At 42.2% G+C, this 12,097-nt stretch overlaps 2 protein-coding genes across 3 annotated transcripts in view; one reads left to right on the top strand and one right to left on the bottom strand.

The window, feature by feature from the left end:
- mfsd8l2 (major facilitator superfamily domain containing 8-like 2) overlaps nt 1-4,840 on the bottom strand; it is an 11,860-nt gene extending 7,020 nt beyond the window's left edge. For both annotated transcript variants that reach the window (XR_001290625.1, XM_013915786.1), the window contains exons 1-6: nt 4,725-4,840; nt 4,440-4,625; nt 2,735-2,797; nt 2,522-2,641; nt 2,186-2,265; nt 1,458-1,728 (exon numbers count right to left, since the gene is read on the bottom strand). Coding sequence is in view for 1 of the 2 variants with exons in the window: in XM_013915786.1 (XP_013771240.1) it covers nt 1,458-1,728; nt 2,186-2,265; nt 2,522-2,641; nt 2,735-2,797; nt 4,440-4,625; nt 4,725-4,800 (796 nt within the window). In the remaining variant the exon portion in view is untranslated. The remainder of the gene's footprint in view (nt 1-1,457; nt 1,729-2,185; nt 2,266-2,521; nt 2,642-2,734; nt 2,798-4,439; nt 4,626-4,724) is intronic.
- A 3,684-nt stretch (nt 4,841-8,524) lies between these two features.
- On the top strand, nt 8,525-11,895 carry kcnmb3 (potassium calcium-activated channel subfamily M regulatory beta subunit 3). The gene is made up of 4 exons (XM_005752484.1): nt 8,525-8,567; nt 9,472-9,681; nt 10,508-10,691; nt 11,226-11,895. Exons 1-4 carry the CDS (start codon nt 8,563-8,565, stop codon nt 11,592-11,594), a joined length of 768 nt encoding a protein of 255 aa, XP_005752541.1. The 5' UTR covers nt 8,525-8,562; the 3' UTR covers nt 11,595-11,895.
- The last annotated feature ends 202 nt before the right edge of the window (nt 11,896-12,097 follow it).

Raw genomic sequence — 12,097 nt, 5'->3', positions numbered from 1 at the left:
CATTGTTGTTAGTTATCCAGGAAGACATTTACTAGCAGAGGATCTAGCACAGAGTAAAACCTGCATTTCTTTTATTTCTATATTTTTATACATGTTAAACAAATGAAGGCATTCACTCCTGCATCTGGACTTTTTGCTCAGTATGAAAGTGGAATCTAACTCTTGATTACAAAATATCTCTTAAGTATGTTTCAGATAATACATCTTTGAATGTTTCAGTCTTTTCAAGGGAGAAGAACTAGAGCGTGAAACAGAGCAGGCTACAAACCCGCAGTGCCGTGTAAGCATGTGTAAAATCTGATCCAGTTCAAGATACAATACAAGTACATGGACTAAAAAAGGCAGTTGTGTAGTTTTCCTTGTTCCAAAAGCAAAGATTCACAGAGATTTTACTGGTGCTGTTATGTACTTTTTTCTTTCCACGACACCTACCAGAAAAATCAAGATTTGATGAAAGAAAGTGAAAGATCTGCCCTGATTTTCAAAGCTTCTCCACTGATACACAAAAAGTCAGAAAAGATCAATAATTCAAGAGAGCGAATACCAGACACGCTGTAAGGGCTAACAGACACTCCTACTGCATGTGCCAGAGAAAACATCCTCCGCTCCTGCTGCGTTTCTGGTGTTGTAGCTTCTCTTCGTACAAAAAGGAATCAATAAGAGGAATGTTGGCCACATTACCAATTCTGTCTCCATTTCATCCACAAGTCAACCACAGCAAGTCAGTCAATAAAAAAGGAAGTCTTCCATCCTTCCCTCTGCCACGTCTTCAAAGAGTGAGAGAATCAATACAGCACATACACACAAACACACGCACTCGCAGTTGTGTCTTTAGAGGACACAACACCGACTCGCATTTCCTGGAGAGTTACTTCAGTCTTAAACACAACTCTGACCCCAACACTCACCTCGACCGTAAGCTTTAAACACGTCTGCAGCTTAAATTTAACGACGTCCCCAAAAGAAAAATCAATCCCCAGAATGTGAGTGCGTAAATCTACGATCAAAGCTTTAGGTCCTCACAACATGGTTAAGACAAATGAGTAAGTACTCAACCCACTCACTCCCAAGACACACACACAGTCAAAGAAAGTACAGAAAGGATATTGAGTAGTGGCAAACAATCGCAATCGCCATGTAAACGTACTATGACACTAATCCAATAGTGCACCTGACATCATGTATATACATGCTCTGACATAAACCAGACATGTACACGCAAGTCCAATCAATACACTGGGAATCTGATCTGACATGCTGCAGAAAATTCCTCAGAGAGACCTGGAGAATGGAAAGTGTGTGCGAGACTGAGTGAGCAAATGCAAGCAAAATCAATAGAGCAGATATGAAACATGTGCATTGGCAGTGACACCTCTTCCTACCTGAACGCTGCAAAATGGGGCAGAGGAAAGCTGACTGTAATTGCTCGAGACAGGCAGTCAAACCTGCCGGCTCACCTCTGCTGGCGCTGAAGTTTCGGAAGGGGTCCGAAGCTCTGTGGACGGGTTGCATGTCAGACGAGGTGGAGGTCTCCAGTTGGTCGGAGTTGAGGGCTCTGTAGGTGTGCACCGGCTCCTCGTCAGACCCCATCAGCGGCACCTCTTCCTCTACCTCCTCCTGTTTCATCTCCATCATCGTGGCTCCCCCCTCGCAGCTAACGGGTGGTACATCCCAGTACATAGCCAGGACGACAAACTGGAGCAGCACCCACAACAGGCACATGAAGATCTGACAGCATGGAGGAAAAGCCCACATGTCTTCAAAGATCTTACAGTTTAAACACACAAAAAAAGATATTTTCACAGGACCAGAATCCCTGGAAGCTTTCAGGAGAGATAAAGTGGTTCAGCTATGGAAGCGCTGCCTGGCAGAGTGAAATCTAGAGAGGGATTCTGGGTCATATTATGCGGAAAAAAATGGAAGCAGGCATATAAGAGCTTTGTTAAGTCTCATTTAAGCTACAGGTGTTTTATTCAGGCACACTTAGATAGAAACAGATCGATACAGGTTGTTACGGGACCGAGTACCGCTGCAGGTGTTTTGTATTCCTCTTACTCACAGGAGAACAAAGGAGGAAAAATATATATGTGAGCACAGAATGTAGAGCGACTATTTCTGAAGGTTATTTCTGTATTCATGAGCCTTTCACAGAACCTTAGATTACTGATTATCTGGATGCTGTTACCCCAGGAGACGTATACTTGTTCACAACAAAGGGCCCCAGTTTGAAATCACACAGCCGCAGGAACAGGTTGAACGCCGGCCCTGTAGAGACAGGAGGAAGTGCTTTAAAGATGAGATAAATGGAAGATGTGTGGAAACAGTAGCCTGCTCCTTAGTGATTTTATTGAATGTTTTTTTCTGCTCACAGTTTAAATGAAACATCAAAAAAGAAAAAAGGGAAAAAAAGGATCACGAAATCCTTCCCGTTGTCTGATATTTCCTCACAGGGCAGAAGGGGTGGTGAGAGGTGAAATAACACCTATTTCTCTGTGGATAAGTGGAAAGGGTAGAAACTGACCAACAAGAAGACCGGCTTGTCGACCAGCCATGATGGCGGCAAATATTCCAGCTCGCTCCTCCGGCTGAGTGCTCCGAGTCAAAAAGCCAAAGATGGAGGACCCAGCTCCTGCTCCGACACCTTAGGGCAAACATATCAAACTATGATATATTACATGCATTGAGTGTTAACCGTTTTACGTAATGCATGCGTGCATGTGTGTGCATTTGTCACCTGCTACAATCCGACTGCATAACAAAAGCCACTTTGAGTATCCAATGAAATACATAAAGTTACCTGAGAAGAAATAAAAAAAAATAAAAAATTGTTGTGAAATGCATCTTCATCTGAGGCAAGATCTTTGTTTAAATGTTTCCAAAAAAGTACTGGCTTCACCCTGTAACAATTCCATTAACTTCTATACTATTCTATACTTTGGCTAGTTGGCTAATGTTAGCATGCTAACACGCCAACCAATGACTGTATAAAAAAAACTTTTCTTTTACTAAAAAGGTCTACAGTCATTGATTCCAACACATTCGGTGACAATAGAAAAACACTGTATCTAGTAAAGTGCACATTAACAATAATAGACCATCATGTGGTACTGCTGTTTTAGTTAGTTGATTTTAGCTGATAGTAGCTAGGTTTTAGCTAGTATTTACTAATATTTAGCTACTATTTAGAATATACTGTTAGTCTAATAGCATTCAGGTGATTTTGTTGTTTGGTTGACAACATAAATTTCTTAACAATGACTCACATCATCCCTATAATGCTTTGCTTAAAGAACAAATAAATAGTTATTTTAGAAATTCCCATAATCCATTGTGTGCATCCTGTAGATAAAAATTTGAATCGCAGAGGCAGCTAGAGAGTTCTCATTTTGAAGCCTGTAGCTTCACACAAGCCTAGAGACTAGTCAGTGGCTATCTGGTAACTATGGTCACTATGGAAACATGTGCATCAACTAACAGATTAGCCAGTGGCTGCAGGAGGTTAAAGGTCCACTGTTAATAGCCCTCTCACCACTCACCAACCACAACTGCTTGGAGAGTGGTTGCTAGAGGTTGGCACGCACTAGCATGAAATTGGTCACAAAGCGGTATGGAGGTATACCGTGCGCTACCAGGAACCTTCTTGCAGTTGCTTTGGTCTCTAGCAAGTTGCTGCTGTCACCAGTAGTTTGCATGGAAGACACGTGAACCTTCTCTGTTTCAAGTCTTATTTTAGTTTTACAACAGCAAGCTATGGGGCAACAGCAGCAATCTGCTATCAACAAAAGCAATCACAAGGACGTTGTTGGTACAGTACCCTTTTTGTGACTGATTTCACCTAGTAACCTCCAGCAAACACTGACCAACACAACCCAGCGGGTGGTTGCCATGGGGTTGCCAGCCAGTATAGGTCTACATAACTAAAGCCTTTTTTTTTCTTTTTAAGAAACCACACGTGATGAAGTGTGACTGACAATCACATGGCACTAAATGGCCAAACACAATTTAGCAAGCACTTCCTGCTTAACTGTGTCTTTTACTCTAAATGAGACTCAGAACAGAATCAATATTTTGGGAAGGGACCAGTAGGGTGATTTCCTCTTTGACTTTTCTACAATCAGACTTCTTTTTGCAACTGCAGAAGCCACCCTCTGCTGGCCATTAGAAAGAAAGCAGGTTTAAATCAATTCTGCGCCTCTTTCACTATTCACTTGACTTTCTTCCTCCCGGAGGCTACGTTCAAAGAGAAATTTAGATTGCATTCAGATGAAAGGAATGACCTGATATCAGATTTTTTGTAAGCTCGGTCATCTATAAGGAATTCTCTGTGTTGCATGAGGTGAAAATAAATGCGTAAAAGATGACCCACAGAGTCTCTTCATACAGAAGCGTGACACAGAGTCTAAATTAGTCATGTGATGTCTCGTGGCTTGACTACTTACCAACAATTTCGAAAACATTTGAGAAAAGGACAATGGACTTTGTAGTTTTGCTTCGATCTGACCAGATGCCAAATAGCGGGCCCGTGACCAGTGCACTCAAGCTGAAGGCAGACAGACCGAGACCCAGGAAGTAAGGTGGGGCCTCCAAAATCTGTAGATACCTCCATATTGTAGGAAGAATGACAGCTGAGGCCACCACAGAGGAACAACAGAGAAGGGTTGAGACGTGTGCATTAATATGCCAAAAACAACCCTGAAATGATATCCAGTTCGATATGAACTTACCGTACTCTATGCCACTCAGCATGAATATCAGTCCAATGGTGAGAAAAGTAAGATTCCTCTTTTGGTGATTATCCATTGTCCTCACTGACTTGCTTCTTTTTACATGCCAACCTCTATCTGCGCATGCTGCTCTGAAACATTCTTCAGAGCCATAATCAGATAACAAGAGACACCATGCATCCTATTACAGCTGCCGGCCCAGATAATCAGAGGAATCTGTTGCAGCGCTTTACAAGGTCACAGCAAAACTTCTTAGAGATGGACAACAAAGACGATGGGAGGCTTTTCTTACAGAAAAAGCTCAGGACGAACGAAGCCTGGACCACGTCACAGCAAACATGGAAACAATACAAACAAATATGAAATGATTGCAGTAGTCCAATTCCATTAGGCATTTATGTTAAAGATGAAATTCTGTTTGACTTCAGTCCTCGGTGTAGCACCACACTGCGAGATCGAGGCAAGTTCTCAGGTTGCCCGGTGAGGTAAAGTACCCTGAGGTTTATACATATTTAAACTTGTTTGCTTCAGTTTCATCAAAAGCACCTCACAACCTTGTGAAAAAATGTGCAAGGCCTATCTGCCCCTTTTGGTTACACAGTAATATGCAAAAGTCTTGAGACACTCCTCATTTCTTTATACTTTTCTTCCAAGGAGGCAGACTAAAGAAGAACATCCAAAGAAGAGCCAGAGCAATAGTTCTCCAGGCCTTCTGAAGGAGTTTTGGAGTTTTTCTTGGAACTGACCATTTTCATAGTAAATCATTTTTTTGTTGTTGCTTTGGGGTTTTTTTTTCTGTTAAGCCACTTAACACTGACCCATGAATCATTCAAGCATAATAAAAGCTCCTACACATAACAGGGAAAAGGACAAATTGTATCTTTAAGGCACTTTGTTACATCTTCTGTTCAATTTCTGTAGTTAAATCTATGAAAAATGCCAATGATAACATAAAATAGTAGTTTTGGCGCAATGTGATTCCCAAAGAGCTATTAGCTGAAAACTCGGCATATCCCGGCATGGTGTGTAGTTTGTTCTTAAGAATTTTAGGAAACTGCTGAAAAAAATCCAGCAAAGACTTGACACAGGACCTGACAGATGCATCTGGTGCTTAAGTTGATCCATCTACTGTTCACTGAAGCCTAATGAGAAATGATCCCAGTGAAAGGAAGAAGCCAAAGGAAGAGAAACAGGGACAGAAGGCTCAGGTTATCATGTAATGCCAGATTATACAATAACTAGACTAAAAATGAGGAGCAACAGATGGAGTGGTGAATCCAAATATGAAATACTTGGTTCAAGTATGTACAGAGGTCAGGAAAGAGGTACAACATAAAGTGTGTACAACATGGTGGAAGCTCTGTCATGGTCTTGGGCTCCATTTCGGTCAGTGGTGTTGGAGATCTTGTCCAAATTGATGAACACAGAAAAGTACCATCAAATTTGGATCCATCATGTAGTACAATCTGGAAAGCTTCTGATAAGGTTTTAGCATGACAATGATCCCAAACACACTGCCAATGCAGTAAACACACAGTGAAACACTATCAGTCATGCATTGGCCTCCCCAGAGCTCGCACCTCAACAAGCAGTGTGGGATCGTGTTGACAAAGAACAGAAGAAAAAAGGCAGCCAACATCCAAAGAAGAGCTTTAAATGTTCTTCAAGAAGCTTGAAGAACTATTCCTGAAGACTACTTAGCCCGAACTCTCTTAGACAGAGAGTTCAGGCTAAGTAGAAGAATAAAGTCACACCAAATATTGCCGTTCATGTTTGTTAGAATTGTACAAACTCTGTTTTTGCCTCACATACTGTGTGTTTCCATATATGTTTGCACATGCTTCAATAAATCCCTGCACCTGTTTCCTATTTCTATAGCACAATATAAAGAAATAAGGGGTGGTTTGAGTCTTTTGCACAGGTCTTTAAATAGGAATTGTGCTTTTTACAAGCATGGGGCTAAATTTAGCTGTTCAAAAACACAATAAATCACACAGTGATAAAACAAAAAGTAATGAAATACATCAGATAAACAAGGACTATATCTTATGGAGCTTTAACAGCAGAGCGGGCAACGGAGGAAACTATTCAGCTTAACGCTGCAATGTATTCAATACTGAATAAATTAGGTATGACACTGCTGTCTGTTGTGTTGAGCTGTAGCTCCTTTTTTCAAGCTGCTGTGGTGTTCCTAGCCTTGGGCTTGCTGTATTAAACAGAACTGTCACCAAGTTAATACCGCCATATGTTTTTCAGCAACCCATGAATAATACAAAACATTTGATTGTTTGAATAGCAGATATAAACTCGCTCAGCATCATGTGCTCATGCCAAATAACGTCCAGACAATCTGAGAGGTTTCGAGCTCACCAGGCCCCTGCAGTGATGAAAAGTCGCAGGACTCATGTATTTGGGTAGGAATCTACTATATATGTATGCGTGCATTCGTTGGCCATAGTGTTGACCTTTCTGTAATTTTTTTAATGAAAAATGATTTCATAGAGCATGTGTACTCACCAGTGTAGCGTCACTGCGTGTGTTTCATTCTGTGGAAACGGTAATCAAGGAGGGATTCATCCAGCTCGGCTTTTCTGTGACAAACGGCTGCTGCTGAGTGTCACAGGCCCGCTGAGAGGCCATTAGCATCCTACCTGCCTTACCTGTGGTGGTTTCTATAGAAACACATATGAGGGTGGAAGGTGTTTTTGCACTCACCTTTGAGCCTTGGTAAACAACAGGAAGTTCCCTGGTGACTAAACTGATATCGAGTCCACTCAGCCTGTCACAGCAGTGCCCCGGAGCCTGTTGGAGATATGAAATGATCAGCTGCTGGCAGAAGGACATTTGACTTTCAGATAGAGAGGAGCTTGTTAGGTGGATATACTGTACAGGAGGTGGCTCAGATAGGAGTGGGCATGTGGTTGAACACAGATTCTCCCCGGAGGTCATCCAGCATCCCCATTAACATTAACCTGCATGGTGCTCGCAGGCGGCAGACACGGTAAGAGCCGGCAATCGACTGGGCCAGGCAGCAACACTTTTGGGTTCATTATGAAGGAAAAGCACGGCTGAATTTAAACAGAGCTTCACATTATACACGCTATAGGTGCTCACTGGGTGTGTATAAAAACCAGTTTGTGGTGACATCAGTCAGTTCATACTGCATTCCACTGATTGGACATATGATTACTACTATAAGCCTGGAAAATGTACATCTTCTGTTTGTAAAGTTTTAAAAAAAGCCTATATTTTGTATCCTGTCCTGCCTCCAACAGGTTACAAAACCAGTAAGTTTCATGACATCCTGCTGGTCTGTTAATGGCGTCGGTTAAAAAGAAATATTGTATAAATATACAAACAACTGCAGCAGTCTGTAACAGATATGCACTGTTGTAAACAAAGGACTAGTCAAGATTTTAGAAAAAACGATTCAACACATATGCATGTGTGAGATTACAGCACATGCACAGCACAGAGTATTTCTAAATGTATGGCTTGAAGGGGAATGATATCAGAAATAACCTGTATACATTCACCAGTCACTTCATAAGGTACAGGTTGCTAGTACCAGATCAGCCCCACTTTTGCCTTCTTTCGTTTTAATTCCTCATGGCACCGATTCAACAAGGTGCAGGAAGCATTCCTCAGAGATTTTAGTTCATCGCACAGTTTGTCAGCTGCACATCCATGATGAGAATCTCCCATTCCACTGCATCCCAAAGGTGCACTGCAATGTTCAAGAAACCAGTTTGAGCTGATTTGAGTTTTCTGACACGGTGCATTATCCTGCTAGAAGGAGCCATCAGAAGACGGGGACACTGTGGGCATAAAGGGATGGATGTGGTCAGTAGCAAAACTGTGTTAACAAAATATCCCATGAAGCTGAACTGTTGATACAAGGCAGGCTAGATCCATGCTTTTGTGTTATTTATACCAAATTCTGATCCAACCATCTAAATGTTGCAGCAAAAATCAAGTCTTATCAGACCAGGCAACATTTTCCCAGTCTTCTGTTTTCCAATTTTATTGTAGCCTCAGTTTCCTGCTCTTAGATGACAGGAGCGGCACCCAGTGTTGTCTTCTGCTGTTGCTGTAACAAATCTGCGTCAAGATTCAACCTGTCCTGATCTTCTGCTTACATTTGGTGTAACGAGTGGTTATTTGAGATACTGTTGTTTTTCATCTCACAGCAGTCTGGCTAGCCTATGTTTATATGGCTAGATGCATTGCTTGCTGCTGTGTGATAGGCATGAACAAGCAGCGAACAGGTGCAGCTAACAAACTGCCGATTAAAGGAAATACTAAGGCCCACATTATTAACACAGGACTAATTAAAATGATTCCTCCAGCTTGACCTCTAATCACTGATTTATTGTTTATGGGCAGTGTTTTTCTCTTACAGTGTTCATGTCTAGCTAAATAAGCTAGTTCCTAAACTAATGACCTTCTGCTGCGCTTCCTGTTTATTGCTAATTAGCAAGTGGTACAATGGCATGCTACCATGCTAAGTGGCGTTTAGCTCAAACCACCCGTATTTTCAAACAGAGCTGCTAGCATGGCTCATTTTTTGAAGTTTTGGTCACATTTTATTGTATTTCATTTCATTTTTACACTTACATTACTTTAAATACATTTTGTATGTAAGTCATTGTTTTAAAGAGTGTAAAATTAACCAAACGTGAAATCATTTACGTTTGAATCACTTCTGAATTAAATCCCTGTATGTGTGTGTGTCTGTGTGTGTGAGGCCCGGGGAATTCTGCCACACTATGGTGGCTCAGGACCGCGATCGAAGCCGAGGAGCTGACGGGCACGGAGAGCAGGGGATTCGGACACAGGTGCCAGGTGCAAGCGTCGGGGAGGACCGCGCCATCCTGCTGGGCTGCACCATGATGGCCTTCTCTGTGCTCATGTTCTTTGTAGTCGGCATCACAATGATCAAACCCTTTGTTAACAGGTACACTGGGGAGTGTTGTCTCGTTTCCAGGCTCAGTTGCAAATGCATCCCCTCACTGAAGGCTTGTTCTCCCCGTGTCTGTGCGTCCAAAGACGTGTGTGTTAAGAGTGAATGCGAGTGTGAATGGTTGCCTGTCTCTCTGCGTGTTAGTCCTGAGATAGAGTGGTGACCTGCCTCTTGCCCTGTGACAGCTGGTGTATATTTTTCCTTCTGCTGAGCTTTCTTAATCATTTTGAAAGATTTCTCCGCAACAAACTGATAAAAGGCACTTAAAAACACATGACATGTGATTGTTGTTGCACCCTATTCTCCTGCAATAGCTTTTACAAGTTTTATTGGCATTCACCATCAGTTGTGTCACATAATCTCCTGTCAGAATAACAAAGCCCGTATAACAGGAATCACTGATGATGCTTATGCTCTGTATTCCTGCATGGGATTTTTATTCCAGTAGTTTTTCTTGCCTGTCTGAGAGTTCCCAGAAGAATTCAGCACAACAATGGACAATGACTGACAGACCAATGACAGACGATGCTGAGCAAGTCTAAAGCTTCCACGTTCAGGATCTTAATTTAGCTGTTAACATGCTAAATATTGGCTAACTGCACTAAACCACATAGATGAAGTAAGAAATTATAAAAACTTGGGCAGGAACCCTGCTCCTGTGGAAAAGTTGATGGGTCAGTCTATCCCACACTAATTTTGCTACTACAAATTGCAGTAGCAATCCTTTATGCAGCTGTTTTAATTAGTGCCATTGAGGTGTGCATGTGAATTATGTAAGTTTGAAAGCTTCTCTGAAGCTTCCCTGCTGGTTGTCTTCCAGTGGCTGGGATGATGGTAATGCCAGCTGTGTGCTGCAGAAGAGTGAGATACTGGAGGAGTGGGTGGACTGCAGAGGTGTGAGCACAGTGCCGTGCCTCAAGGCGACGGTGACGGTTTACTTCAATGGCTCCACCGAGGAGGCCGTGCTCCACTTAAATGAGGATTCTGTTCTCCTCGCGACCGAGGTGTGGATTTAAAACACAAAATTCCAGGTTTTAGGAATTGTTACATGAACTGCTCAGGGGGAGGACATCAGCTCTGGAGCATTAAATCTGAATATTAGGTCTTTATATCTATATAGCACAGCATGTAAGATTACTTTGTTTAGTAATTCTTAATTTTAATTCTCAGGTGTTTTATTATCCATCTAAGCATGGACCTGGGAATGCATGTGAGAAAGCGATGAAGGCTGAAGTAGCTGACAGGATGGAAAAGCAGCAACACTTTTAATGCCTGTGCCCTTGTGAATAAGCCAGTAGATATTATTAGGAGATGCTCTCACACTGCACTTCTGCTCCATTCAGAGAGATGCTATGAAGTATTTTTCGGCACTGGTGCAGAAAACGGAGGCTTGTAAATTCCCTTTGCTTTTTTTAACAGACACCAAAAAAAAAAGACCCTTGCAGCTCGTCGCACTGATTGCAATCAGTCCTGCCAACTGTAAGGGGTAGGTCACTTGATAAAAAATTACACTTGAATCTTATCTTTTTCTCTCTCAGTGTTTCTACATGCCCAAATGCCAAATGGACAGAAAAGCACTTCAGGATCAAGTCCAGAAAGTGAACGGCAGCCTGGACAGTCTGCTTGGGAACAACACCGCATGTTTAACTGATCAGACGAGGTACCCCAACCACGCCATCTTACGCAGGAAGTACACTTTGCAGATGGTCCTATTTGCACTGCTGTGGCCCTGTATACTTCTGGGCGGTGGAGCTCTGCTGGTGGGCCTTGTGAAACTGACTCAGTGTCTAGCCCATCTGTCCACAGAGGTGATCAGTGAAGCTGCAGGGGGCCGGCTGACTTCAAGATACACTCAGGGCAAACTGTACAGGCTGCTCCGTAGGTCCAGCGCACAATCTCCCTCATGACATGTCCAGAGCTTAAGTTGTAATATGCCAAAAAATGCCATTTTTGTAAGCCTTTTAACTGGTACATAAAGTTATCTAGTGTTGATTTGTAAAAGGTTAGTCAAAGTAAAATGTTGGTCTGAAGTGTGAGAATTGAAAATCTATACAGTTTTTGCCTCCTTATTAAAAAGTGCCTTCCTCTGTTATTAAATAGACACTGATGTCCAAATGTTGGCAGAAAGAAACAAAGTCTGCTTGACCAGCCACACCATTCATGATGTTTCACACTCAGTCAGCACCAATTAGTACCTCTCATGTTTAATTAGGCATATATTCAATATTTGTTAAGTGTCGAGCAGGTAGCGCTCCAACTTTCTCGGGCCAGGGATGACTTACAGGAGAGAAGCATTCCAATGCTCTCCTGATAATCCAAACACTGATTTATCTAGCCTGGGCTCTGGGTCACTGACTAATACTTTTTAATGTTTTCCAGATAGCAAGCTGGCTAATAAGTCAGTTTATGA

Source organism: Pundamilia nyererei, unplaced genomic scaffold (genome assembly GCF_000239375.1).
Source record: "Pundamilia nyererei isolate P.nyererei 1_Seehausen unplaced genomic scaffold, PunNye1.0 scaffold00362, whole genome shotgun sequence".
NCBI classification, from domain to species: Eukaryota; Metazoa; Chordata; class Actinopteri; order Cichliformes; family Cichlidae; genus Pundamilia; species Pundamilia nyererei.
The sequence above is the reverse complement of the archived record's forward strand: the minus strand, read 5'-3'. Positions and strand labels throughout refer to the sequence as shown.